Raw genomic sequence first — 27,751 nt, 5'->3', positions numbered from 1 at the left:
CCATCAATCATTCTTTTTTACTTGGAAATGGCCTGGAGCAACTGTGGCGTCCGTAAAGCCTATTCGGACGCCATCGTTTGGGGAGGATTCAGTAGATGGCGAGGGGCAGTGGACTCACTTGAGACCCGTAGAAATTCCGTCTGGAAAGGGAGACTTTACCAACAGCAAGGGAGATGTTTGCAATTTGTGCATCGAATTGAGAAAGCTTGAGTGTATATTGCTATTCTCACCTCAGGCTGAGACATTATCCTTGACCCCAACGGAATGGGCCCTTACAGAGCAGCCCTCGAACTCTAACAATGCAAAAGCAATAGCAGAAACACTTTATTGTGGGTATCCTGAACCCAACGGCATTAGATGTACATATACCTCCCAAGTCGTGAAAGACATGCAGGAACTCCGCGCTTCAGTACTCAAAATCATCATCCACTCCTCCCTTGCCAGCATTCTCCTTCTGGACCGCTTCTTGCTTGCGGTACATCTCCGCCACGGCCCGCGTGGTCGTTGCCTGCTCGGGCTTCTTATCGTCTCGGGACTTTATGAACCGGGGGAAGCGAAGAGATACACCCTTTCCTCCCCCAGTCGTCCCCATGAACTCATCCGCCGCCGCCTTGTAACGGGGACTGAGTGTCAAATCCGCAGTTTTCACCTCCCACACCAACCGCGGTTCGAACCATACATCGGGCTGGTCTTTGGGCACGTTGGAATGGGAGTAGAAGGGCTTGGGCCGATCAATCGTCAGAGGGGAGAGTGCATTGTAGAACTCTTCCAGGATCGCTTCCGAGAATCCCGTGCCGATGTTGCAGATCGTCTCATATGTTTGCGTACTTGAGTTGTACGCAGCCAAGAGGAATGCACCGTAGACCGATGTACGCTTGCCTCGGCCATGATAGGCACCTAGTACAACAAGATCGAGGGAGTCACCGACTCCACTGAGATAATCCTTCTTGACCTATTCCATTGTTAGCAGACAGATCGTCGATTCTATCAAGTGAGGCTTACCTTGAGCCAATTCCGACTCCGCTTACTAGGCTCGTAGCCACTTTCCTCTGTATCCAACATTTTGACCATCAGACCTTCACATGATGCCTTGACACTATCATCAAGCAGTGTCTGGATCTCATCCAGTACATTGGTGTTTCCGTACTGAGCGAACTGGAATTCTCCTTCCGTCACCTGGAAAGAATCATGTAACAGCTCACGGCGTTCTCGTAGCGACTTCTTGACCGTAGGCTATCTGACAGTTAGCGGAGTCGAAGACGCAACTGCAAGTAAAACTTACCTCGCCATTCAGGAACAGAAGGTCGAAGGCGAATACGCAAACCTTGACCTTGACATCTTCCGCTTTGACATCTTTCCTCTTGCGAGTCATGAGCTGTTGAAAAGGCAGAACCTTCTTGTTCTCCGTATCCCAAGCAACAGTCTCGCAGTCTAGTACAAAACTCTGGACACCCTCTTTGATCCAGCCATCAAGCTTGGCTAGAACGTCAGGGTACTTCTTCGATAGGTCCTCAGAATTACGCGAAAAGATCGCACTGAGGCCCTTGGAATCCTTCTTCAAGGTGGCTGTCGCACCCGGATATTGGTGGATCGAGTCAGGGGCGACGTAGTGGATTTGGGCTCGTTCCCCATCGTACTTGTACTCGCAGGTGAACTCCTTTCCTTCGAACCGATCAAGAACTTCTGTGATGGACTTGGTGGGCTTGGCAAGCATGGGTTTGAGGGGAATTCCCGGCTGCAGCTTGCAAACCTTGGGCAGATTGGAGAGGCCATGTTCGAGGATGGCTGGTATAATCACTTCATACGCCGGCAGTTCGCTGTAAACAGTCTTCAAAATCGCCTCACCTTCTGCCAATTTCTCAGCAGAGGGAGTCTTCTGGCCCTCCATAGCGGCCTCGTGTGCGACAACAGCTTGGGCAAGGGCAACAAGCACAGTCTTCTCCGCCAGCCCAAGTCTAAGCTTTCCTTCTAAGAATCGAACAATGTACTTCGCTTCGCTAGGTCCACCTTTGTCCTTGGTGATATCGATGCCTTTGCTTCCTTTGCCTGCGGTTGCTGCGTCAGCTGCCGAAAGCAGCTTCTTAATACCGGAAATCTTCTTATCCTGAGAACCATGGCCCTGGACCTTGGCAATACCAAGGAGACCTTCGTGCACTCCACGAACAGTCAATGGCTTCGGCTTGAACATAGTTGGCTGGTTGGACCGACTTTTGGCAGCTACCAAGCCAAGATCTCCGATTTCATGTTGGTCTGTCTTGATCACTGCCAGACTACGTCCGGTACTCTCACCAATAGCCTTCATAATCAAGGACTCGCCGATGCCGAGTTCAATGCCAGCATAATCCGCGGCCAGCTTGTTGATCATGAGTTGAACGGTAGGGAGAAGGTCTTGGGGTGTTAGTCGCAATACTTGACGAAGGAAGAGAGAGCAGTGAGCCAGGATCACTAAACGTTTCGTCGTCATCTCGATCAGGGAAAATGTGGTGCAGAGCGCGGCATACGGAACTGGGTCGCCAGCTTTCCAGTCAGGATAAGGCTCGTTTCCAGCTGCCTTCAATGTAGCCTGAGCCTTCTCAATCTTTTTCTTCTTCACCTCGGGCTTCTCTTCGTCCTCACTCGCAGACTGTGCCTCCTCCTCCGCTACTTCATCATCCGAGACGCTCAATTCTTTCTGCGGTGTCTTCTCGCCTGATGCCTTCTCAATGACAGCTGGTGGCGAGGGCTCCTTCGACTGCGACCGCTTCTTAGGGCTTTTAGGCGATGGGGACTTTCGTTTGGGGGCGGCGGTAGCTTCGTCCCCTCGGGATGTCTTGCGGCGGCGCTTATTGACAGGCTGGATATCACTATCTTCATCCTCGCTGCTGTTTTCTCTCTTCAACTTGTTCTGATCGGCAGGCTCGTCTGCCTTCGACTCTGTGGCCGGGTCTACTCTGTCGGCGCCACCATTCGCGTCCCCATTAGTTCCATGCCCATTGACAGGCTCCGGATCTTGCGCTGTTTCCGATTCACTATCCTGTTTAGCGGCTTTGCTCTTCTTGTTCGAAAACGACAGCGTGGTCTGCTTCTTGGGAGCTTCTTTAGGGTCTGAATTCGAGCCGAAAAATCGCCTGTTGTTCAAACCAATATTAGCAATCCATACATTAGGACTTACAGATGCATCCGAGGTCCATTTACACAGACGCACCCTATAGTCAACTGGGAATCCCGAACATACCCCAGGGTAGCTTGCTTCCTGCCTTTTGAATCTGCCATTATGAGCGACGACCGCGTTGCGCTTGAACCAATGCCACTATAAGTCCTTCTCAGCTGCTGATATACTTCAAATTGCCTTGTTTGCGACAGAAGTAATGGCGAGCCTATCCGTGACAAGGTCAAGTCGCTAGTGTAGAAAGGCGACTCAAATTGCGAAGGCGCCGGAGCAGGTCTCCTGCAAGAATATCGTAACAGTGGCGCAAGAAACGCTGAAGGGCGATTAGCGGGCATAGACGTTATCTCAAACGTCCCTCATCCTAAACTGGCAATGTAGCGTTTTATATGCACGAGAGTCGAGTTCCGGAAATCAGGCACCCAAGTCGACATCTACTGCTGCCTTCACGGAGCCTTCCATTGCTTAAACGGGAACGCGACGTGACGTGACGCGAGATCCATTAAGGTCACGTGATCAACTGTAGCAGGGAAGAACCATACGCCACTTGCAGCCAAATTCAAAGACAAAACGAGGATGACAGACTGTCAAGTTTTAAGCGCCTTTATAGTTTGAAAACTTTCTTTATAGTCGAGTCCAATGTGATCTGTTGAATGCGCTACGAAGAGCTACAGTCAAACACTGCAAACACCCACATCACACCGCCTTATATCATTGGCAGAATGTGGGGGCGAAGGCGGCGAGAAACTATCGATAATGGCCTGGTCTGTAAGGCAGCATCGGCCATCTTCGGATTTCCAGCATTTGGCCCGAAGTCGTGCATCTTCCATATCTGGGTTGCATATCAGATGGCTGTTAAGCGATTGGATGCACGTCTAGTTTGATAGCATCTCTAATCATACCAATGGAGATCTCTAGACAGGAAGCTTTCAGCAAGGTATGTAGTGTACTTTATGGCATCAATTTGCTTGCTAATGAATAGAAGCTTAAACCACCATGTGTTGAGCTCAGCTCGGTGGGCCTGCGATTCCGTGGGCGACAAGCAACTCCAAACGATGTCTTTCGAGCCCTCCAACCGGTTTACAACGTACTGGACGACCTTGCTCGTAAAGATGCTTTAGATGAGAAGTTAGCAGAATATGCATTCTTCCCGCTATGTCACATCTTCAATGAAACCCAAAGGTCTCCTGTCAACTGCCTGGAACTTTCCGTCAAGTGCCTGCGCATCCTTGTTGAAAAAGGATGGGGAAGGCGCTTGTCGCCACAGATGGGCAAGCAGCTCATCATTCTGTTAACCTTGATCGTGGGTGGCACGCCGAATAAATCAGGTGAAACCAATTCAACACAGACTCGGTCACCAGAGCTCGCCATTGCGGGGTTCAACTGTCTTCTCACTATCTTCAATGTTCTAGATGGACCTGTTGCTAAGCAGACTATTTACCATGAAGTCGGCACTGCAACTATTGTTGACCAGATGGTCTATCTTATGCTCGAGGGTGCCGCAGATGAGGGGTCAGACGAACTCTGCATTTCAGCAGCCAAAGCGCTTCAAGCACTCTTTCAGCGTATCACAGATCGAGTAGTGCTCGCAAGTATTATGCCACGGACGGTCTCGACTCTGACAAAGATCATAAAGCCGTCTACTCAGGTCCGGCGATCATATAAGCTTCTGTCGGTCTGCTTACAAATTTTTAACTACCTCCTAAGGACGGTACTGAACGATCAAGTTTCCAAAAGTTCAGAGAAGTCAGCCCCTTCCCAAAACTCAGATGATCAGCTGGTTCTTGATGCCTCTTGGCTCAAAGCTACTGCTACACAAATCAAACTTGCTCTTGCAAATGTTACCCAAGTAAGGCGGCATGACCGGCCTGAGGTGCAGACAGCACTGTTGGAACTCTGCTTGATGATAGTAGAAGACTGCCAGGAAACATTACAGGAGGCACTACCCATCATCATTGAGACTGTTGTTGTATTGTCGAACGTGGATGAAAACCAGGTGCCGAATGGGGCATTCGTTGCACTTAGACATCATGCCACGACTTATCCAGCCGTGATTGACTCTTTGAAGAACTCTCTTCATACGTGGGTCACTGCCTTTCCGAGGACCATGCAGAGCAACGACGAAACGGCGAAGCAGTGGGCTGTTAAGCAGATATCAACTGCCTTTCAAGTTTTGTCGCAGGTACAATCCGGATCCGATCTCCTTGCAGCTAGCCTAGCGTCAGGCATTTGCGACAGTGTGGCCGCATCTCTGAACAGTTCGACAAATGCTCTCCAGCCTCTCAGTTCTGATGTTGCAAACAGCCAGACTCTGGAAGTTCTCAATCATGGGGTTAAATCGGTCTCGTTTGCTCCGGTCATTCTCGAGCACAGAAGCCAGCAACAAACGCTGAATGATTTGCAATCCATGATTATCAGACTCAACGCATCGGAGTCTGGTAGCGAGATCACACGTCTGGTTGTCAACCGGGTTCACCAAGAGAGGGGGAATGCTCTTATTGCACCTCTCTGGCTGGGTCTCACATTCCTGAAGAGCAACACGCAACTCACATCTATCTTCGATGATTTCATCTCCACAGATGAGCTCGAACCTTCAGGTCAACGTTTGTCACGAGCTGGCATGATTGAAGAATTATACTACGTCTCATTACCCATACTCAACGAGCCCCTAGTCGACGAGTCTAGAGACTGGCGGGTACAGGCACTTGCGCTAGAAGCCGTTGCCCTTCAGGCCCAGCAGCTCGGGGAGGCCTTTCGCCCAGAGTTGATGGACGCATTATACCCCGTCCTTCAATTACTAGCATCCAGCAACTCGAGTCTCCAAAGGCATGCTATGACGTGCCTCAACATTCTTACAACGGCCTGCAATTATGGAGATGCCAGCACAATGATTGTCGAAAACGTTGACTATCTCGTGAACTCCGTGGCCCTAAAGCTCAACACCTTTGACGTCTCACCTTACCCGCCCCAGGTCCTCCTAATGATGGTCAAGCTGTCCGGCGTACGACTCATTCCCTACCTCGACGACCTAGTGGACTCAATCTTCAGCATACTCGACATGTACCATGGCTATCCCAAACTCGTCGAGATGATGTTCCGGACTCTCGCCGCCATCGTCGAAGAAGGCACTAAAAGCCCCTCCTTCCTCACAATCGACAACGGCAAAGCCAGCAATATTGACCACCACAAGAAGCCATACGAAAGACTACAAATCTCCACACTCGTCCAGGACCTCAGCAATCGCAAAGCGAAGCGTGCAAAACTAACCGAAGACCTCGGAGACGTCGACGATATCATCCCACACCCAAAAAGGCCCTGGACAAAGGACCCCGAGAAGCCCAAGCAGCAAGCACCCGACTTCAACACCACCATCGACGACCTCCTCAAAGAAGAAGACGACCCAGACGAACCTCTTCCCCCACCCCGCGAAGCCGAAGACAGCGAAAAGCCTCTAAGCAAACCACACAACCTCCTTCTCCACATCATCCAATCCATCCCATCCCACCTCTCCTCCCCATCCCCCTACCTCCGCCGCTCCCTCCTCACCATCCTCATCGACGTCTTCCCCACCCTCGCCGCGCACGAAAACAGCTTCCTCCCACTAATCAACGACCTCTGGCCCGCCGTATCCGCCCGAATCAGCTTCCCATCCTCCCTGACCACCTCCCAACCAACCACAGGTCCCAAATCCACCGACCTCATCACCACCACCCTCAAACAATCCCCCACCGAATTCTCCTTCCAAGAAGAAACCTTCGTCACCACCACAGCCTGCAAAGCCATCGAAACCATGTGCAAATCCGCCGGCGACTTTATGGCCTCGCGCATCGAAACCGAATTTCCCCGCTGGGAGCGGCTCTACACGCGCGTATGGGACAAAGTCCGTCAAGACGCTGAAAAGGCCATGGAAAGACGTGCCCAACAACAACAACAACAACAACAACAACAACAACAATCTCTATCCCAATCCCAACAAGACACAACCACCATCACCACCATAACCCTATCAACATCAACATCAACATCACCATTCACCCCCTCCCTCTCCCTCACCACCACCGGCACCCACGGGACCCGCGCATTCACCCCCCACCACGCCCTCTGGCGCGCACTAGTCCCCCTATTCATCACGCTCCTCACGCACGTCCGCCTACCATTATCCATCGGGGACAGGATCTGCGAGTTCCTAGCGGCATGGATAGTGCGGTATGCTGGACCGGAGTATTACTCCTCCCGGACGCGCAGCAATAAACCTACTGCTACTACTACTCAGCCAGCAGAAAGTGCAACAGCAACATCATCATCTCTGGATGTGGAAATCGACTCAGTCGAGAATGTCATCCAGGCTATGGAGACGTGGAATGCCGATCTAACCTGGTTTATTTTCCAGGAGGAGAGGGCGGCGGTCAGGCGGGTGGTGGAGAAGAGTAAGAGGACTACTACTACTACTGCTGTGACGACAAGGGGTCAGGCTCGGGCTCCTTTGATTTGTGAGGTTGTTGAGGATGAGGAAGAGGAGACGTTGAAGGGATGGGCTATGCCGGGGACGGGGTTGAGGTTCGCGGAGGTGGCGTTTTAGGTAGATCATACATAGTAAAGAGGTTATGTGTTTGGAGTTGTGTTGGATAGTGTAGGTAAGAAAATAGAACTACTTGCGTATTTTGTGATGTCTGGTTCGGTAGTACTTGTAACGAGAGGTGGCTCCTGTTCTTCAAGGTATTCAGTCGAAGTGACGGAGATGGAGAAGTGGAAGGCGCTATTGAGTCTAGTAACAAATCTAAGGGGGAAGTCTAGGGTCTACTGGGAAGAATGACGATTAAGGCATAAATATGCAGGGCGATTGATTAGCAGCTACCTAAAACCAATGTTTTTTCTTTGAGCTTATTTCAACTTCTGGAACAAACAATAGGCAGAGCGAAACTATCACATCCGAAAAGAGCGGAGATCAGTTGGAACAAACGAAACAATCACGCGACAAAATCAATAGGTCCCGAAAATTGTCCACTGAGCAGACAGAGGGCACGGCAAGCCGAGCCACTGATCTACTCGCTGTCCTCATCGCTCTCTTCCTCACTCTCGGCGTTCTCGAGCCATTCGAGGAAGGGTTCGGCAGCCTTGCGGACCTTCTTGCTGGTCGAGATGTCGACGTACTTCTTGCTAGCCTTGGAACCCCAGGCCTTGAGGGTCTCCTCAGAGACGAGGTCGTGCTCGTAGTACTTGAGCAGGACAGCGGGGACCTGGCCGATCAGCTCAGGGTGATCCTTGCCAACGAAGCGCTCGGTTCCACCCAGGAAGGCCTTCTCGTGGCGCTCGGAGGTGATCATCTTCTTCAGCAGGGCAGCACGGGCAGGAACCTGCTTGGCGATCTTCTCATCGAAGATGGTCTGGGCCAGAACAGCAAGGGTCTTGTGCTTGTTCTCAATGCCATACTCCTTGGCCTTCATGTAGATGTCGACGTCGCTAACAGCGGTGACACCGCCCTTCTCAGAAGCGGCGTTGAGAATCCAGCTGCCAAGCTCATCGTAGGCAGAGGGGCCATCGGCACCCTCGTCGTCGCCATCCTCGAGAACCAAAGAGCGCTTGAGATCATCGGGGAGCTCCTTAGCACGAGCCTTGACGGCCTCCTCCGACACGTCAACGGCCCACTCATCATCATCGATCTCCTCGGCCTCGATGTCCTTGGCACCGGCCTTGATACGGCGAGTGAGTTCGTCATCGCTGCCTGCTTCCAGGGCGACATCGTTCTCCTCATCACCGTTCTCGGAGTTGTTGCTATCTCCGGGGCTGCCATCCTTGTCGCCATTCGCGGTGTCATTCTTATCCTTGTTTCGATCACGACGGGCCTTCTTCGAGGCCTTGTCCTTCTTCCCTCCCTTGCCTTGCGCGCCGTTGCGGATGATAAAGGTGCTCAGTTTCAGACGGGAGTCGACCTCGGAGCGCTGTCCACAGGCCTTGCAGTCCAAAAAGATCTTTTCGTCCTTGATGATGACATCCGTTTCCGGATTCTTGCATTTCTTGCACAGCACGAACTTGGAGATAAAGCCGTCCAGATAGTCCTGAAGCTTGGGGGCATCATGGGCACCGTTAATGATCCAGCGATCATCAGTGGGCTTGGCGTTGGCCTGAGCACCCAGCTCAAAGCCAAAGTACTTGATCACGTAAGACGGAGGGCGACTGAGCGACTGAGCGACCGAGTTCAAGTTGACAACAACGGTCTTGATACCGTTGCCCTTGCCCTCGATCTTGGACTGGAGGCGCTCCATCTTGTAACGGTAGAAGGGATCGGAGACATCCCGACGAATGTTGACAGTGGCCATGATGACGGTTGGTTGATTGGTAAAATCTTCAAGAGACTAAACGAGATGGTTATATGAAGAAGAAGCGGGAGGGATTCTGGACCAGGAATATCTTGACAAAACAAGACATGCGTGGAATATTCCTAATTTTGGTGGAATGATGGCGGTTGTTGAGATCGAAATTTTTTTAGTTGAGTCGAATGATGGACACAGCGAATACGGCAGCCCTTAGCTTTCAGCCACAGGACTTCGAATGTATACTACAAGGTTTCGACGTGAAGCGAAACGATTGCAGCTTGAGCGGCAGGTGGTGATCGAGATCTCTGACGCAGGACGAATACATAGACAAGTTCTCGACCGACTCTGTTTTTTCAGTGGCTTTCTCCGGCAGGAAGAGAGAGAAACCAACGGGTGGTTCTTCTGTTGAAAAGGAAAGCAAGACGATCCGGTCAGCTTCGTAATACTGATGGAGGCCTGACAGCAGGGGCCGGAGGGGGGAAGCGAAGGGAACTAACCAGAGTGGTTTGAGCGTGAACAAAACGTGTGGGAAACCAGCAGGCGAAAGTGGTAGCCTGGCGGAAAGAGCTTTTAATACGCAAGAGCGTTGCAAAGCTGATGAGATAGTGATGAGAAAAACCTGAAAGGTGGATGAGTTGGAAAGTGGGTGGAAGAGGGAAAGAAGAGAAGAAGAAGAAGAGAAGAGAGAGAGAAAAGAAGGAAAGAAAGGGAAGTGAAAGCCCAAACAAAAAAAGGGAAAAGTCCGAGCCGATTTGCTAAGGCTCCCAACCAGTAAAATTCGGAAAAGACGGCGAGTGCAAAAAAGAAGGAAAAAATGCGCGCGTCTGAGTCAGCCGAGGCATCTCCAGGCGCCACTTTCATTAAGAAAAGTCTCATATTGTTCGACGGAAATAATACTATCTCCATATTAATTGTCTCGGTCTTTTTTCCCTTCTTCTTGTCTTCGCTCGCTTCACTCGTAGTTCCCCAATTATCGTTTACTCTAACTGGACCTTCTCCTTTTCTTGGGAGAGGGTTCAGTGTCACTCGGCTTGTTCACTTGAGAAGAACCAGGTCGCACATCATTTGGCTTTGTGTCTGCTAACGGCGTACAGACAGTGCTGTCCTTCTCCAGTGGAACCCATTGGTCATTGCAAGCCCAGTGCTTCGGGTCCGACTACTAACTAGTAGCGTGCACGGCGTTTCTTCCGTGTGTTTAGACTTTAGGGTGTAGAGACTTGCCAGACTACCTTTGATAGCAGTACATCTGATGACTTCACCATGCTTATGCTTTCTGGTAGAGATACAATGGGATTGTCGTTGCCTGTCCGAGTTCCAAATTGTACCCCTGCATTGGCCTGCCTGCTATTTAAAACCGGATACATAGGCTTAGGCAACTCTTGGGGTAACTTTCGGGTAGTCAGTGTCCTCTAGGTCGGTATTTTGGTCTGTCCTGTGCGACCGTGTGAGCCTGCACAATTCGATCATTGGTCCAGGGTGAGAAGCACGAGCAGACGCCGGCCATCGGCGGATCACTGTCGCCATCCGAAGTGGAGCCAGGAGTTTCAGCATAACACCAACTCTGCTGCATCAGTAACTTTCACAGTAGCCATGGGGTGAAGTACTTAATGATGCAGCTGGCCACTTAGCATTCCCTGATGCATCTGTAGGAGGTGCTAGCTCAAGAATAGTATTTAGTAAGTTCGTGATCAGACATATTGATCGTGAAGTATACCATCAACTTCAATCCTGAGAATAGACATTCAGCAGCAAAATTTAATGCGTTAGCACTAGTGACTAGCTCCAACGTCCTTTAGGTCGTGCATTAATATAATAGAATTTAAGTATGGTATCATTGTGTGAGAAGACATGAAGGTAACAATTATCCTCACCCTCATAGTGTAGACAGAAGCGAGAGAAATGGGAGCAGATGATGTCGAAGGTTAGCCATGACTAACTTCGGCCGTGAAACCCCACTCTTCCCAACACCATCCAAGTCTCGCTTGCCTGTGACTCGTGGGCCTCCAATATACTGTTGTGACCATCGTGGGACTCATACTATCAGTAAATTGAATATAGCCGGTAAGTACTATTGTCTCGTCCACTAGATCCCACAAAGCTGGCAGTTCTCAGTCTACTGTGTGCGTCACATGAATCTAACTAGAGCCCAACCAGTTCCCACAAAATGACTCTGGATCTCTCGGTATACCTGGTCACCGACTCAACCCCGGCTATCCTCAAGGGCCGTGACCTGTGTGCTGTCGTCGAGGAAGCTGTCAAAGGAGGTGAATTGTTCTTCTCGCGGATTTTTCTCACCATTGACGATTGGTTGTAGGTGTGACGATTGTCCAATATAGAGACAAGAAAAGTGACACGGGCGTCCAAGTAGAGACCGCCAAGAAACTGCACCAAATCACCAAGAAGTACAATGTCCCTCTGCTCATCAATGACCGTGTGGATGTCGCTCTTGCGGCTGGTGTAGAGGGTGTCCACTTGGGCCAAGATGACATGGGTATGTCTGGACTTAATCTGTCTACTCGCCGTATTCTGACTGCTCGTAGCTATCGAGGTAGCCAGGAAGCTTCTCCCCGAGAATGCCATCATCGGCATCAGTGCCTCCTCTATCGAGGAGGCGCAGAAGGCTGTTGCTGCAGGTGCCGACTACCTCGGAATCGGCACCATGTTCGCTACTCCGACGTACGACCCCAGATAGTCTTGAAGAAGTGTGCATAACTGACGAGAGCAGGAAAACCAACACCAAGTCCATCATTGGTACAGCCGGCACCCAGGCCATTCTTGAGGCCATCTCGGAGTCGGGCCGCAATGTTGGAACTGTCTCCATTGGTGGAATCAACGCTTCCAATGTCCAGCGCGTTCTCTACCAGTCCCGCGCTCCCCATAAGGCCCTGGATGGCGTTGCGATCGTCAGCGCCATCATGGCTGCAGATGACCCGAAGGCCGCGGCTGCTGAGTTCGTGAAGCTCGTCTCCAGCCCTCCCCCTTTCGTCCGGAGCGAGGCTGTCACCCCTGCCCGTGACACCTCCGCACTGCTCGAACAGGTGCCTCAGGTGGTCCAGGAAGTCGTCAAGGGCCACCCCCTGGTACACAACATGATCAACTATGTTGTGGCCAACTTTGTCGCCAATATCGCGCTATCCATGTATTTCTTCCCTGCAAGCTCCCATGCAACCAATGACCTTTGCCAACGATATCTAGGGGCGCGTCGCCAATTATGTCACCGTACGGAGATGAAGCCGTCGATCTCTGCCAGTTCGACGGTGCCCTGGTCATCAACATGGGCACCCTCACGAGCGAGAGCATCCCCAACTACCTGAAAGCCCTGAAAGCATACAACGTGCGCGGCAACCCCGTAGTGTACGACCCCGTTGGCGCCGCAGCCACCAGCATCCGCCGTGGAGCCGTTACCCAGCTCATGGCCGGCGGGTACTTTGACCTCATCAAGGGCAACGAAGGCGAGATCCGTCAGGTGTATGGCAGCAGCGGCGTAACGCAGCGTGGTGTCGACAGCGGACCCAGCAACCTCGACAGCCACAAAAAAGCCCAACTGGCACGTGATCTCGCCAGGAGAGAACGTACGTTTTACTACACGAATTGACAAAAACATAGCTAACCCCAGTAGACAACATTGTTCTCCTCACCGGCGCCACCGACTATCTCAGCGACGGAGAGCGCGTCGTCGCGGTCTCCAATGGCCATGAGCTTCTCGGCCAAGTGACAGGCGTAAGTCTCCACCTCCCACCAAATACAGACAGCATGCATGCTAACAAAGAAATCCAGACCGGCTGTGCCGTAGGCACCGTCTCGGGTGCCTTCTTGACCACCCACCCCAAGGACAAATTCCTCGCCGTGCTTTCAGGTATCCTGATGTACGAGATTGCCGCCGAGAACGCGGCATCCAAGGACACCGTAAAGGGACCGGGCAGCTTCGTACCGGCGTTCCTGGACGAGCTGTATGCCATCCGCCAAGCAGCTCTAAAAGGCGACCACAGCTGGTTCGCCGGACGGGCAAAGGTGGAAGAGATACAGCTGTAATTGGGAATAATTTGGATAAAAAAATTAGAACTGATTTATTATAGACTTGGATAATCAAAAGCAGTTGCCACCACTTAATACTTAGAAGAATAAGCTGTATAAAATACCTGCCTGATAACCTAGGCACCAACTTCCCCGCACCTGACCTCCAATTCTCCTCGTCTTCCCCGCTTCCCCTATCTATCTCATCTCATCACATCACAACTACATCTCTCCCTCAAACCAACAATTCCAAACCGAAACCCATTGAACGCACACTCAAACAAAGCAATCAAAAATGGCCTCCCTATCCCGCGTAACCCGCATCAGTACGTCCACCACCCTACCCCCAAGCAAATCCAACTAACTAATCCACCTACCAGACAACCCAGCCCTCTTGTACGCCCTTCCACCTTCCCCATTCCCCATTCCAACCCCCCTAACCAAAAACCAAAACCCAGTATCTGCGACCTCCAAGAGAAATTCCGACACGCGATCTACGAATTTCCCAAAGTGTACTTACCGCCCCTCCCTAAACCACCATCACCACCTAACCAACCCATAGTATAAGCACAACAACCAAACTCCTCCGCGCCAGCACACCCCTCAACATACCCATCTACATCACGACGCAATCGCGGGACAAACTCGGCGCTACAGTGCCCGAACTAACCACGCACCTAACCTCGAACCCACTCGTGCGCGCCGACTTGGACAAAACTCTCTTTTCAATGATAACGCCCGAGATGGAAACGCTCCTCCCCTCGCCCGAGAAAGGGGAAAAGGCATTGGATGTGATCATCGTGGGGATTGAGACGCATATCTGCGTGTTGCAGACGACGATGGATCTGCTGCGGAGGGGACATCGGGTGTATGTGTGCTTGGATGGGGTGAGTAGTGTGAATAAGGAGGAGAGGGGGGTTGCGGTGGCGAGGATGAGAGATGCGGGGGCGATAGTGACGACGAGTGAGAGTTTGTTGTTTGAGATGTTGGGGGATGCGGGACATGAGGGGTTTAGGGGGGTGAGTGGGTTGGTTAGGGAGATGAAGGAGGAGACGAGGGGGGCGGTGGAAGGGTTGGCTAAGATTTAAGTAGTGGGTTTATTTATTATATAGTGTGTGTGTATGCTACGAGGGAGGTATACAGTATGCGGTACGTCAATTAGACTGACTGTCTCAAGTCATGGAAAGAAATATACAAGTAACTCCCTAATTTGTTTCATTTAGGGGTCATTGCTGTCCGACCCGGTGGCTGCGTGGTGTTGAGCCAGCCAAATGCAGACGCCCCGCCAACTGGATTGCTGGGCCACTGCTTGCTCGTGCGTGTCCCATCCGGCGACGCTCGGGTCGACGCGGGCTGGGATGGCCCTGAGGTCGCCGCATAGTCGGTACCAGAACTACTAGGAACGGTCGTGGCTGTAGGCACCCGTGTAGAAGATTTCGTCGGCCGCAGTACTTTCATCGTACGGCCACGGGTGGCCTTGCCCGTAGCAGAAGGGTTCGAGTCTGGCTTGGATTCGCGTTTCCACGAGCCCCAGACTCCGGCTGCCTCCACACGTGCAGGGCCACTCGCCTGAGCGTCAACTTCGGTGGCGGACTTTGGCTCCTTTTGGGTATCAGTGTCTGTTGGCAGCTCTTGGGTCTCCGGGCGAGCCTTTCGACTCTCCTCGGAGCCCTCAAGAGACTCTCTTGCAGAGGCAGACGTGGAGGTACCCCGGCGAGAGAGGCTGGGAGGACGTCCAATCACGCCAAACGTTGCATGGCCGTTTGTATCCGCTTGGATGTCCTCGTGGACAGAACGAGCCTTCCGGCCGATGCGGGCGGCATCGGACATCGTAGACAAGGACTTGAAGACCGAATCATCTTCGGGGCGCACCAAGGGAATGGATACCTTGTTCCTCTCATCATCGACCATGATGATCTTGTCTTGTGAAAAGAGCACATCAGCGTTGTGGGACCGGAGGACATCGCTTCCCAAGACAATCTGGATCGCAGTGTCGCCGGGCTCAACCTCGCGAACTAGAAACCGAACGGTCAAAGTAGGCACTTGAGGTTCGGGGCTGCTGGACCGCGAAGAGGCTTGGTGCACACTAGCCTCAGGAAGGTATATTGGGAGCTTGATGTATTGCATCTCCCCCTCGTACACAACTTGATCTGCCAACCCAAGCGTCTGAACCATCGGGTATCCTAGTGACGAAGTATACGAGCCCGAGCAGACAGCAGCATACAAGAGAGAGTCATTGGAGAAGGTTGTAGTCAGCCAGCACCGAATGATGCATGGCACAGGGCCCAGGAGGAACAGTCCAGGCGGAGGAATGAGCGGCGAACCACCGACAGAGCTCATCATCCTGCTAGTTGTTTCAAGGCCCAAACTGTTGGTACGAGCCGAGTGGTGAGAGTGTCCGGAAGAGCTTTGCCTCCCATCTGACCGATGAGACAAGGACCGCTCCGTCAGGGGATGGCTCCCGAGACCGCTGCCGGTGCGGAGTGGCAGCTCACTGCTAGATCGATTGGCCTGCCCGTAGTACCCATGAATGGCACTTTCATCGAACCTCACACTGTTTGCCCTGGAAGTGCCCCGTCGCGGCTCCTCTTCGTTGTCAAGACCCATTGTAGAGACGGCCCCGTGATGGTGTCCTTGGTCGAAGCCCTTGAAAGCGTCCGCGGGGGTATGGAAGACCGGCTCTACAGAAGACAGCGCATCAGCCATGCTCGAACCACATGCTTGCGAAGATCCAGAAGAAGAAACTATCACACACCTGTGGGGATTGTGCCCCCAACGGAGCTAGGAAACGGCGACAAAGGACCCCAAACACTCCTCAGCTTTGCATCCTCGTCCCTCCGTCGTTCCAGTCTCGCGATACGCTCCGCCTGTTCGAACTGTGTGGCGTGGAGCTCCTTCAGCTCTTCGAAAACGCGCCAGATATCGTCGCGGGAGGCAAAGGGATACTGGGCATCCATATCCAGACGGAAGTAACACGAGACGCTGGATGGTGGCGACACACGAGAACGTCAATCGATAGAGAAGGCTGAAAGGTGTCTACCAGACCAGACCGACCAAATCCGTTGACCAATCGATACTATTCACTTCTCCGCAATAACTGCTATCCTAGTCCAGCTGCTTCTGATAGCCCGCTTTGTCCTCAAATCCTCCTCCCTCGTGCTGTGTGACGGCCAAACGGCCGTCCACCCGGTTTGCTAAGAACGAGTATCCACGAATCCGATCAAAGACATATAAAATATCTAATGGCGGAAGTACTGTGGTAAGAAGACTCGAAGGATCGTGCCACACAAACGACGGCGGCAGGAAGGAAGCGGGAAGCGTTTATGGTGTATTCGGACGGAAGTTGGCCCAAGATGATGGGAATGCGGGATAGAGCCAGGCGACAGCGGAGTTGTTCCAAGTTTCAAAGAGTTGATTATAAAGAGCCGTAGATGAATATGTTCGTGTGAAGAGCTGTATTAGAGGCAATATAACGGAGTTCGTGCGATGGTCGGCTTTCGTGAAGGGGATCGAGGGAGGCGAGGAATGGGCGGAGGACTTCTGGGGATGTTCTTTGCGAAGGAAGGAGTCGAAGGAAAAGAATGTCGCTAAAAGAGAGGCAGAGGCAGAATCAGAAACACTTTTCTTGGTCGCGAGGAGGGTGGAGCGGAGAAATGGTCGAGTAGATAGCAAAGAGGCACAGTGGAGAGGACGAAGACAGAATGGGGGGAAGAGAAGTTGCAAGGCAGGAAGTTGCCGTCGGACCGGATTTCATGAGGGGATCGCAATCCAACGCCCGCCAGCCAACCAGCGGCCGCCATGCACTGGATCTAGACCGCTTTCATCCAAAGCCTCATTTTGCTACTATTCATTCTTTGTCAATGGAGCCAAAGAAAGTGGACTCAACCGGTCCTTTGCTTCTGATTTGAAAATCCACATTCACGATGTTCTCAGCTGGCTGAAACGGTACAGTGTTCTATCATATTCCCCGCGTGTGCATCGGTTCTCTTAGTATTTATTCTAGATGATCAGTTCTCTCTATATAAACCACCATTCGAAGCAGTATACCACACAGCAGATGAGACGGTACTCCTACTAGTAGCACTAGCACAAGCATCTCCAATGATCCAAGCCGAGCCCCTATTTCGGCGCCAACGCCCAAGGAGGGAACACATAAGGAAGGTTCTCTGGCACCTGATCGGGCCAGCTCTCCTGAATAGTCTTCATAACCTCCTCAAACACAATGCGATACCCATTCGCAGCCAAATGCAAGCCATCCGTAAACAGACTAGCAAACTTGGCATTCTCAGGCAAATCCCTCGACCCAACCAGCGGCTGACCCTCCTTCCACCCAACAGACGACATGAACGCGCTCCAGACATCCGCAACGGGGAGACCAAATTCTGCAGCAACTTCGCGCGCAGCCTGACCGTACGTCCTGGTGTGCGCGTTGGTCCGAGTCGGATGGGGGTTCCCCTTCATAGCGTCAAACCCGGCCAATTGGTACTCGTTGATGGGGGGAGGAGTGATGATCATGATGCGGGGGTTCTGGGCCTTTGTGAGGGGGTGCTGGATGATGTTTCTGAGGTTCTGCTTGTAGGTCTCAATGGGGACGTGCTGCTCGAAACCGGGGAGACTGGCGTCGTTGGCGCCGAGCCAGATGGTCTGGTTTTGTTTGTTAGTTATGAGGGTTATGGGGAGAGCGTGTGCTTGGGGATGGGTACCATGAGTCGGACGTTAGCGCGCTCGGGGGTAGGAAAGCACTTGGGGAAGGCTTTGAGGGCGTGGAGAGTGTTGTATCCGCTGTAGAAGAGTCAGTGGTGGTTGTTATTTATTTGTTGCTTCAACTTATTATTGGGGAACGCACGCTAATCCACGGTTCACCACGTCCAGGCGGCGGGCGTAGGCTACAAGGTATCAGTATATGCCTGCTTAAAGAGATTATTGGGCATTGATTGCCTACCATTCTGCAACGCTGGGTGAAACCCGAATCCCATGTCCTGGGCATTGGAATACTCGGTAATGGAGTCGCCGAAGAGGAAGAATTGGTCGTAAGGCGTGTACACGCCTTCTTCCTCGGCAGCTGCAACGGTATTGGACATTGTGGTGTATACTGATGGCGCGCTTGTCTAGCAAAACAAAAAGTGTCTATGGGAAGGTGAGAGAAAGATGAAGAAAGTGAGTTGGTGAGTGCGGAGACTCTGGCGGGCGGAGGGGCTCGCAGTATAACAGAAAGTCCGATAACCGATAAACGGAGGGGCCGCTGTTGATCAGTTTCTCCACCAACGAGCTGGCCCATTTTCTAAAAAGCTTCTCAAATTTGAGGTCGGATCATTTCAACAATCTATTTGGCTTTTATATACACAAGTGTCTTCCGTTGAGCAAAAACATCATCTACACTAAGTTGTCCCCAGTATCAGTGCCATTATAGCCTCTGCACTCCCAATTTTCCGCAGCGTTAATATCCCCCGAGCCTTTGTATCGAGCCTCGGCAGGATACACACACAATGGGCGCTGACGATATACACCCTCTTCCGGATCCTTGTCATTCACAAACTTTGTGGCAATCAACTCATCTGGACTGGTTCCATTTTCCACCCAGTTCATCATGGCAAGGACTACATCGTGTTTTGCATCCTCGTGCCCAGGTACGCTGTGGACGTTTCCATCCCTCCCAAGGCTTGAAGACTGGCCATCTCCTGCAATGACCCAAGGAGCATTCATCAAATCAGATGTGCCTCCGCAGTGACTGGGAACGTCAGTAACTGGCAATATGACTCGAAGTACGACGATAGACTCACCCCATTCCGGGAATCAGATAGAAGCGATAGAAATCATCCGGGTTTATCCCCTTCGGCCGTAAAGCATTGACGACCTGGTCATAGAAATAGATGCTCGATCCCGCAGCGATAGACCAGTCTGACCAGCCATGATAGTGGAGAAGCTTGCCTCCCTTGTTATAGAAAGGGGAGAGGTCGTAGTCATCGGTCGTGGCGTTTCCAGGGTTCAGCTCATCTGATAACTGGATCAGTTTGGGGTCCCAATCCTCCCATCTCCAATCATCGCCCAACTGGAGCATCCATTTGACGTAGTCAGTACCCAGTCTCGATGGAGAAGAAACCAAGCCGCTCCACTTCCACTCGCTGCTCAGAGTGAGATGTGGGAAGACGAATGTGTGGTTTGCTTCCACCCAGTCGTTGTGGAGCTTGTAGACCGTCTTGATCTGCTCTGTGTTCAGGCAAGCGGAGGGATCTTCAGCGTCATCCGCACACAGAAGAGCTTCCGGATGGAAGATACATGCATCCGGATTCATGACGACATTGTCTTCCACCCCGTCCTGAGGATCACATTGGCGAATGACCTCGTGGGCCAAAAGATCAATATGTTCGTTCGACAGATGATGTAGCGACTCTGCTGGTGAGTTCCAAATACCAACAATCATGTTCCACAGTTGCAGATGAGTCGTCCACCAGGCGGGAGCTCCAGCAATCACTCCGTCGAAATCATCAGGGAACATCTCCACTTCCTTGAGACCCTGCTTTCCACCCGCGGAGCAGCCGCGGTAGTAACTGTAGGCAATCTTCTTTCCATAGTACTGCTCCGTCACAGACTTGCCATTGACAACTGCATCGTGCATGGCCCTGTAGCCCCAGTTGGCGAGAGCTTCTTGGTTATGGTACGCCCACTCGGCACCGGAGCTCTCGTGGCCTGTATTTGTAGATACAGCCGCGAATCCATACCAAGAGGCGTCAATCTATCCATGACATCGTTATGTGAGCGACTCCATGTTCCAATCTGCATAGATGATGGGTATTGAACATACAATAGATCCCCAACTAACACTTCCCGAGAAACCCCCATTTCCCGCAGTCCTGTACACACCTTAGCACACATTGCACCTACCAAACAATCCAACAAACACATACAAGAACCTCCCATTCCAATCATCCGGCAACACCACCCCCACACTATGCTCCGTCTCCCCAGGCAGTGTCAAATTCGCCTGAAAGACACAAGCGCTCCTGGGAAGCACATACGACGAGATCCTAGAGGCGCCAGAATTGTGCTCAAGCGGAGGGGTGAAGCTATCATCGGCATCATAATGGGAAGCATAAAGGACCTTCGACCCCTCCGGCAGCAATGACTTGATAGCGTCGGCCGAGCATTCGAAAGCGCCGCCAGAGGTGGGGGCCCGACTGGGTGGCGCAAATTGGCTCAGCAATGGAACCTTGAAGAGAAGTATCGTCTGGAGAAGATCAAGGAGAAACATCTTCCAGCTCTTCTATAAGCTTCAGCTCTGCTCTCCTAATACACCAAGATCGTCATAGCTCTTGCGTGGGTTGCATCTCTGCTGCCTGCTGGGGAGTAGCTTTTCGCGCTTAACCGTTCTGGTCGGGTTCGTCCGCGTTATCCCCGACTCCACTCTCGGAGATAAGGATCATTGCACATGCAATATAGACATCATACTGACTTTCGACTTGGTAGCTATGATGGACGAAAGTAAGTTTAAGATAATTTATCCCTGCTCGTATTATTTTAAGGAATAAAGACGGGAACCCTGGGCCGGAGTAACTTTTAACAATATGCTTTTGTGAACCGGAGGATCAACATGGGGAAGAAATGCGGGGGAGTTTGTTTCAGGGTTACAACGGTCTCTGCGGGAGATTTGAGGTAGGTCATTGTTGAGTTGTTTCACGGTGACTTCTTGGCCTGAATTCAAAAACTCACGGGGATTGAGAATATGACCTCGGTGACTCCTAGATACGAGTGTGGAGAGATTCGTGGGGTGTGGAGAGTGCGGAGGATAATCATTGCTGATGTGGTCTGGGGATGATCCTCGGTTCTGTTACGCTGTTGGGTTGGCAGATGCGTGGAGTTGACGCAACTAGTACTGTTGGCATTCAGCCTTACAAATCAGTGCTGTTGGATGTGCTTGGCCTGACATGTTGTCCCAACTGAGTGTGGGATATGAGGTGTGGAATGGGATAGAATCATTGACACCCTCAAGCTAGTTATGGTAGATGGATTGGGTGATGTTGCAACATATATCATCACTTCGGGTACTATCATGAATACAACCATACACTTTTGATAATGGAGTTAGTAATCTATAGCTATAACGTACCCTATCTTCTACTCATTAACCATCCCAGTGAACCCACTCCTCATCCCCAGGCAAGCAGCTCACCCCAAAGCATCATGTATAGGTCCACAGCACATCCACCACAAAATTACGATCCCCTCCACAAATTATCACACCTACCCAACAATCCATAGCAATCTCCAACAACCACCACACCGACACCCAGTGGAGACACGAACAAGACACACAATACACCACATACCCCCCACTACCATCCACCGCTCAACAGCACGAAGACCCTCTATCCCTCACCCCCCACAAGACCCCATCAGCCAGAACAAGATGTTAACACGCCCCTCCTGTGGGAAACAAACACATAATCTAACTGGCTCCCCACAGCGCCACGTTTCCTCGCGTGGCGTCAACTATTGACTCTCTGGCGTAAGCTGTGAGGGCACGCCACGGTGGTGTGGGTATTGTGGGTGGAGGGGAGAAGGGATGAGGCAGGTAATAGTAGTAGTATTCTGGTATGTGGAGATCTAGACTGGTTTGAAATGATTGCTGTCTCCTGGCTGGAGGATGGTGATTGGTTGATGGTGTTTAACTGTTTTGGTTGTGGGGTTGGTTGGTTGGGCGGTAGGTAAGTTATACTTGGGTTCTTTGTTTTAGTTCCTTGGCTTAATATATTGTCTGTCTTGGGTTGTGTTATGGTTTATTGTATGTGTAGTCTGGAAGGTGGGTGTGTGGATAGGTAGGGTGCGTGGTGGTTGTTCATATTTGCGTATATGGTAGTATCTGTTTCAAGGTCGTGAATCGAGGTTGGGTATGTATAGAGACACTACTATCACGCTATGGGCTGGTATTTGGGGTCGAGAGGTTCTGATCTGGATAATATAGTGTGTGTGTTTATGATTATACATATAGTGATAAGTCGATATGCAGTAGAATTCTTTGTATATTTCTAACGTGTCGATGTTTTCTATCTTAACCGAAGCTTTACAGAACAATAAACTACTACTATCATACTGCTGATTTTGTAAGAATGGTGATAAAATCAATTCAGGTCAAGTCATAAGAAATACATCCGTCGTAAAATACATCAAGCTAGTTATGTTTGTGCCACTTCCTTCCAAACATATGGACGGCAATCACTGGCAGGAAGCTGACAGCAAACATCAACGCACTTGAGACACCTGAGCTGGCCGCAACACCAACGTTGTCGAACATGTCGGGGAACCTATATGCCATATTAGTCTATGCTCTCACTTCTAGTTAAGACGATGGGTGACCTACCAGAACGGACCAATGAACCCCCATACCTGGCGAACAAACGTGATGAAAACGCCAACACTACCGGAATCTTCCGGATAGCAGTCCACCGCATAAGTGACCAGAACGGTCGTCACAAGCTGGTTGCCAAAGGCAGCAATGGCTGTGCCGATGATTGGCGACACAACCCAGTGGTTTGGAGCAGCCTGTTCAGTGCAGACCAAGAATACAATGGCACCGACAATAGTCAGGATCACTCCGGGATAGCTGAGCCAGAGTCGGTACTCGGGATCCGGCTTGTGCTGTATTTTGCGCTCACGTCGGCGCATCCAAAAGTCGGACATGGAACCTCCAATCTGCTCGCCTAGGACTGTGCCGATAATAACCCCAATGAACTGAAGACCCAGTTGCTCCGCATTGAGGCCGAACTTTGTCTGTAGAAGTTGGGGCACCTCGACTGTGATCATGACACTGCCGAACAAGAATACCATAGCATAAGCGCAGGCGGGAATCATGACGCTAGGACGTGCGGCCATCGTCAATGGGTGGAAGAATTCGCGAAGTGTGAGTGGTGTTGGGTCAATGCGGCGGAAGGATAGGTATTGAGCCTTGAAGTCGGACATGCCCTCGGTACTACCGCCGATGTAGCGGGTCTCAGGACCAAAGAATATATACAGGATGAACTGAACACCGTTGGTGATGGCCAGCACCCAGAAGATCCAACGGTATCCTACGCGGTATGTGATGAAACCGTAGATCAAGGGACCTATAATACAGTCAGTAGGACACAACGCTAATGATGTAGGGCAAACTGACCAACTGGAACACCCAAGGTGACCATTAATGTCCAGACACCCAGATAACGGCCTCTGTCTTTCTTAAAGAAGGTTTCGGTAACAACAGCACTTCCAATAGCCGCTGCCGGCGAGATGAAGAAGGCCGTCAATGCTCGACAGGCGGCCATAGAAGCGTAGGTTGGACTCTTCGCACAACCAATGTTGCATACCAAGCTGCAGATGGTAGACAGAAGGAAAATAGGGCGGCGTCCGAAGCGATTCGCCAAGGGCTTCCAGAACAGAGGTGCACCTCCTAGAATCGCAATCTGAAGCGAAGTAAGATAACTGGCTCTTTGCATAGAAACCCCAAGATCCTCCGCGATACTTTCATAGGCTGGAATAATCGAGGCGGTGAATGTTCCCATGCAGGCATGGAAGGCGACGAGGATGAGGTTAATCAATTTCTACAATCAATGACATACAGTCAGTAATTGAAAATGCAGTGGTGGAAACCGTGCTCATACCTTCCAGGTAGGCCAGTTGTACGGGTCTGCGCCCGACGGACTCGGGATAGGATCGAGGTCCAAGGTTCCATGACGCTGCAGGAGGTATTCTCGATGAGAGGGCGAAAGAGATGCCGCAGCAATCTCAGCATATGAAGTAGGTCCTTCTTCAATCTTTTCAAAGTATTCGCTGCTGTTCTTCTCGATGTGGGTCTCCTCATGGGTCTTGGGCGAGGGAGTAGACCGAACGTCCTCGGTCGTTTCGATATGAGACATGATGGCTGCCAGCAAGCCACACAACAGATAGAAGTCTGATAGAATGAGTTGGTGAAAGGGAGAGTGAGGCAAGACGGCCAGTCAAAGAGGAAGTTTTTCTGGCGTCTGAGGGCCAAAAAGGGGTGAGGAAGAAGAAGTGACCTAGCGACCTAACAAGAAAAAAAAGAGAAACCCAGATAAGAGAGGCAAAGGTTTATATGGGTCAGGCATTGCTCGTCTAGCCTCCCTCGCAATTCCCAGAGCTAGGACCACATCGAAGTACAGCGCTAATCAACTACCAAGGGTGATTCTAGGCTGATCCATGATGGAAGAGTGGAGGGATGTACGTATCATCTCTGGGGTAGTCACGATTGGGGAAAGATAGGAGGAGAAGGCTGCTGCTGTGGAGAGAAACGTGGGGATCTTATGCTCCCCACAAACAAAAAACGCCACGCGCAGAAATAAGAGCATAATCACCAGCAAATAATAGTGAGTTGCCTCCTGTGCTCCTGTCAGAACCGTTGGGTGGCAAAGAAAGGCTACGGGCGCTCGCTTAAGCCATCAGCTCGGATGTAACTAGGGGTGGGGATGGGGCTTTCGAATGCATGGGGTTAGCTTCCCCCGGACACTCGGCTTTTACGATCGACTAGGATTAGTTCTTAATTAAGCGGAGGTGTTCCGGGGTAAACCAGGGTCAGCTCGCCCGCATCCGTGGAGATGGCGTCAACCCCAGTCTTTTCACTGTCGGTCCACGGGTTTAGTCCAGGCGGTAGGTATCACAGCAAGAGAGGTTAGGTACATCGATGTTGGTGGAAATTGGAAACAGGAACATTGTTACTATGCATCTTTCTTGGATACGATTACAGTAGCAACTCTCGTATCTCCGATCCCCACAAAGCTTGGTTGTCGGAATGACTCAGAAACAAGAATGCGGAAATTCGCCGTCTGGTGAGAAAATTCCCCCGTGGAAAACGTGGAAGGCCGCGGATACCTGAACACCAACTGGCTTTCCCTCTTCGAGCCGTCCGGTCAGCCAGGTGACCTCAAAACACAGCGGAGACACACCCCCCGTGGCGGCGATTAGACCGCCTTTTGATTAGTGCTTCCCATGATGGATGCTGATGAATAGCTCCAACTGGTGTGTCTGAGGAGTGCGGAGCCTGACATCGCACCTTGCTTACGCACTGCTGAGGGATCCTTCCTCTCTGCCGCCCCTTGCGGTTGGGCCAAACATGTGGGTTGTACGCCACATTCTTGAACTATCAGAGCCTGCATCGAATTAGTGTCGATGCCCATATTCTTCTCGTTCTACTACTAGATGATCTAGATGGAGATGAAAATAGTACTCTTCTTGTTACGAACCGAAGCGATTGTTATAATTTAATATTCGACTAATCCACACGAAGAAGTGGATGCACAGGCAGGAAACTTCCAGAAAAGCAAGAAGCGAAGGTGTAAGCAGCAATTACGCCGCTAAACGAGCAGATTTCGAATTGGCTCAATGACCCATTTCCTCCCTACATTGCTACAGACCAATCGGAGGGTGAGTCCATATCATGCCGACCGCAGCCACAGTTTCTCAATCAAGCCCGTTTCACGATGTAGCGGACGCAGCGGTCCCCGTCACGGGTGTCCCGGATGCTGTGATGGTCGAGCTCGATTGCACAACTGACACTGCCTCCGGAATCAATGTCGGTCCAGGTACCTCGTAAGTGGACAGTGACTGGTAAATATCGATGAGGATTCCGGGGTCTGTCGGACTATACAACTCCGTACCGAGTACGCCGGAAGGCTCGGCAGTACCTGACCCGGTGACCTGGAGGTTGAAACACTGAGGATAGTTCTGTGCTCCATTCTCGCTGCTGGCCCCATGCAAGGCAATCAGTTCGTGGCGAAGAACATAATATCCGGGTGCAATATCAGGAGGAATCTCGACCAGCCATGTATTGTTGTCTGCGATCAATTGATCATCTCCCCAAGTGCCAGGCACACTCGAGTCATCAACAAGGCCAACACCGTCAATCTTGAAGAATTCGAGCGTTGTCTTGTCTACCGTCTCGCAGCTCGAACCGCAGTTTGCAAGATAGCTGATGACTGGTCCGTGGTGGCTGTCAGGCCAGGTGGTCCATTGAAGACTGATCTTGTCTCCTGCGGCAATGACTGCATGCCCCTCGGCATTAGTGGCATCCAGGTGGCAGATGATATCATCCGTGCCATATTCGTCCGGCGTAATGAATCCGTTCGCAGTGTTCGGTGTCTGCCATGCGACTACCACCGGAGGATCTGAATTGTAGGGATCCGAGTTGATGTCCCAGCCACGGTAGGAGACACCATTGATGACAATATTGCTCACATGGCCGTGAGCAGCTATTTTGGCAGTAAGGGAGAGAAGGGTTGTCAGACAGCTGACGGTATTTATTTCCTTCATCTTGATGCAACCAAAGAATAATGAGAAATCTCCAGTTTTGGTATTTGAGGCGCTGCTCTGGTTTGAACTGTTCTTTCGTCGACAGGATCAAGGCTGACTTTATATCTTCCTTCATCTCTAGGGGTTATGAATACTCATCCCCACACACAGCTCATGAATTGCCTTATTCTTTTCATTACTGCGTCTGATTCGATGCCACAATGAGATTTACCCGTATAGAAGGCATGACATCCGTTTTTCCAAACATCCTTCCCCACGTTCTCCGGCTCAATTGCCGTTCCCAAGAAAGAACTCACCAAAGCAGATTCATAATCCTATGCGCACAATGAAGGCCAAGAAGAGATCATATAACTTCTGGTCACGCTAGACATGTTATGGTGGGATGCCGTCCACGGATTGACAAACCTGGGGCATGAGGTATACACACCAGCAGCTCCTCAGTTGGCTGCAGACGCACTGTTCAATGGTATCGCGGAAGTCATATCATGCCCAGAAATTTGTGACTTAAACCAGGCATCTTCTGCAGATCTATTCCGATTCTTCCACGGACATCTTTGCCAAGATGCATCGGCGGAGGTTGAAAATCTGCCGTGTCCGCTTCCAGATAGGAAAGCACCCATGTTCAGAGAGTGTGTTCGCGTATACGATAATAATAGGTCCCGAATCGAACCAAGTGAACGCTCAAGATGTCATGCTGGCTGCCTACACATTGTAAACAATCGTCAAAACGCAGATAGACTGCTCAATCTTCAGACTAACTGCCACTAGGTCCACTTCGATGAAGAAAGTATTGAAGCAGGGCAGTGCATAGACTTTAATGTCACTTCATGGTGCAGATACATGTCTGCTGCAGGGATCAGGGAAAAACGGATATGCGGGGACGTCTTCCGAGAGTCCATCGCAGCCTCGATTTCTTGGCCCCGATCATCTGATGCACGAAAAGAGCCTATACTGCAATGCCGGCATTAACCCTCAACAACAGTTA

At 51.2% G+C, this 27,751-nt stretch overlaps 9 protein-coding genes across 9 annotated transcripts; 3 read left to right on the top strand and 6 right to left on the bottom strand.

Annotated features, from left to right (window-relative positions):
- Nucleotides 1-406: 406 nt before the first annotated feature.
- On the bottom strand, nt 407-3,483 carry AKAW2_60861S (DNA ligase (ATP) CDC9; the record flags this gene model as incomplete). The annotated part of the gene is made up of 4 exons (XM_041693033.1): nt 407-952; nt 1,003-1,233; nt 1,283-3,107; nt 3,185-3,483. The coding sequence occupies 4 exons, from the start codon at nt 3,481-3,483 to the stop codon at nt 407-409; spliced, it is 2,901 nt and encodes a 966-aa protein (XP_041546359.1).
- A 566-nt stretch (nt 3,484-4,049) lies between these two features.
- On the top strand, nt 4,050-7,724 carry AKAW2_60860A (uncharacterized protein; the record flags this gene model as incomplete). Its single annotated transcript, XM_041693032.1, has 2 exons — nt 4,050-4,082; nt 4,131-7,724. 2 exons carry the CDS (start codon nt 4,050-4,052, stop codon nt 7,722-7,724), a joined length of 3,627 nt encoding a protein of 1,208 aa, XP_041546358.1.
- Nucleotides 7,725-8,187: 463 nt separating this feature from the next.
- On the bottom strand, nt 8,188-9,462 carry AKAW2_60859S (translation initiation factor eIF5; the record flags this gene model as incomplete). The annotated part of the gene is made up of 1 exon (XM_041693031.1): nt 8,188-9,462. One exon carries the CDS (start codon nt 9,460-9,462, stop codon nt 8,188-8,190), a length of 1,275 nt encoding a protein of 424 aa, XP_041546357.1.
- Nucleotides 9,463-11,623: 2,161 nt separating this feature from the next.
- On the top strand, nt 11,624-13,491 carry AKAW2_60858A (bifunctional hydroxyethylthiazole kinase/thiamine-phosphate diphosphorylase; the record flags this gene model as incomplete). Its single annotated transcript, XM_041693030.1, has 7 exons — nt 11,624-11,723; nt 11,774-11,950; nt 12,000-12,135; nt 12,185-12,598; nt 12,655-13,031; nt 13,079-13,179; nt 13,237-13,491. 7 exons carry the CDS (start codon nt 11,624-11,626, stop codon nt 13,489-13,491), a joined length of 1,560 nt encoding a protein of 519 aa, XP_041546356.1.
- A 277-nt stretch (nt 13,492-13,768) lies between these two features.
- On the top strand, nt 13,769-14,561 carry AKAW2_60857A (putative isochorismatase family hydrolase; the record flags this gene model as incomplete). The annotated part of the gene is made up of 4 exons (XM_041693029.1): nt 13,769-13,799; nt 13,854-13,869; nt 13,932-13,985; nt 14,036-14,561. The coding sequence occupies 4 exons, from the start codon at nt 13,769-13,771 to the stop codon at nt 14,559-14,561; spliced, it is 627 nt and encodes a 208-aa protein (XP_041546355.1).
- Nucleotides 14,562-14,688: 127 nt separating this feature from the next.
- AKAW2_60856S (uncharacterized protein) lies at nt 14,689-16,430 on the bottom strand (the record flags this gene model as incomplete). Its single annotated transcript, XM_041693028.1, has 2 exons — nt 14,689-16,154; nt 16,229-16,430. The coding sequence occupies 2 exons, from the start codon at nt 16,428-16,430 to the stop codon at nt 14,689-14,691; spliced, it is 1,668 nt and encodes a 555-aa protein (XP_041546354.1).
- Nucleotides 16,431-17,592: 1,162 nt separating this feature from the next.
- Nucleotides 17,593-18,554, bottom strand: AKAW2_60855S (SGNH/GDSL hydrolase family protein; the record flags this gene model as incomplete). The annotated part of the gene is made up of 4 exons (XM_041693027.1): nt 17,593-18,117; nt 18,177-18,255; nt 18,320-18,359; nt 18,416-18,554. 4 exons carry the CDS (start codon nt 18,552-18,554, stop codon nt 17,593-17,595), a joined length of 783 nt encoding a protein of 260 aa, XP_041546353.1.
- A 292-nt stretch (nt 18,555-18,846) lies between these two features.
- On the bottom strand, nt 18,847-20,722 carry AKAW2_60854S (uncharacterized protein; the record flags this gene model as incomplete). The annotated part of the gene is made up of 4 exons (XM_041693026.1): nt 18,847-19,201; nt 19,254-20,206; nt 20,276-20,324; nt 20,379-20,722. 4 exons carry the CDS (start codon nt 20,720-20,722, stop codon nt 18,847-18,849), a joined length of 1,701 nt encoding a protein of 566 aa, XP_041546352.1.
- A 5,210-nt stretch (nt 20,723-25,932) lies between these two features.
- Nucleotides 25,933-26,766, bottom strand: AKAW2_60853S (putative endo-1,4-beta-glucanase; the record flags this gene model as incomplete). The annotated part of the gene is made up of 1 exon (XM_041693025.1): nt 25,933-26,766. The coding sequence occupies one exon, from the start codon at nt 26,764-26,766 to the stop codon at nt 25,933-25,935; it is 834 nt and encodes a 277-aa protein (XP_041546351.1).
- Nucleotides 26,767-27,751: the final 985 nt, after the last annotated feature.

The sequence above is a fragment of the Aspergillus luchuensis genome, chromosome 6 (assembly GCF_016861625.1).
Source record: "Aspergillus luchuensis IFO 4308 DNA, chromosome 6, nearly complete sequence".
NCBI lineage: Eukaryota > Fungi > Ascomycota > Eurotiomycetes > Eurotiales > Aspergillaceae > Aspergillus > Aspergillus luchuensis.
The sequence above is the reverse complement of the archived record's forward strand: the minus strand, read 5'-3'. Positions and strand labels throughout refer to the sequence as shown.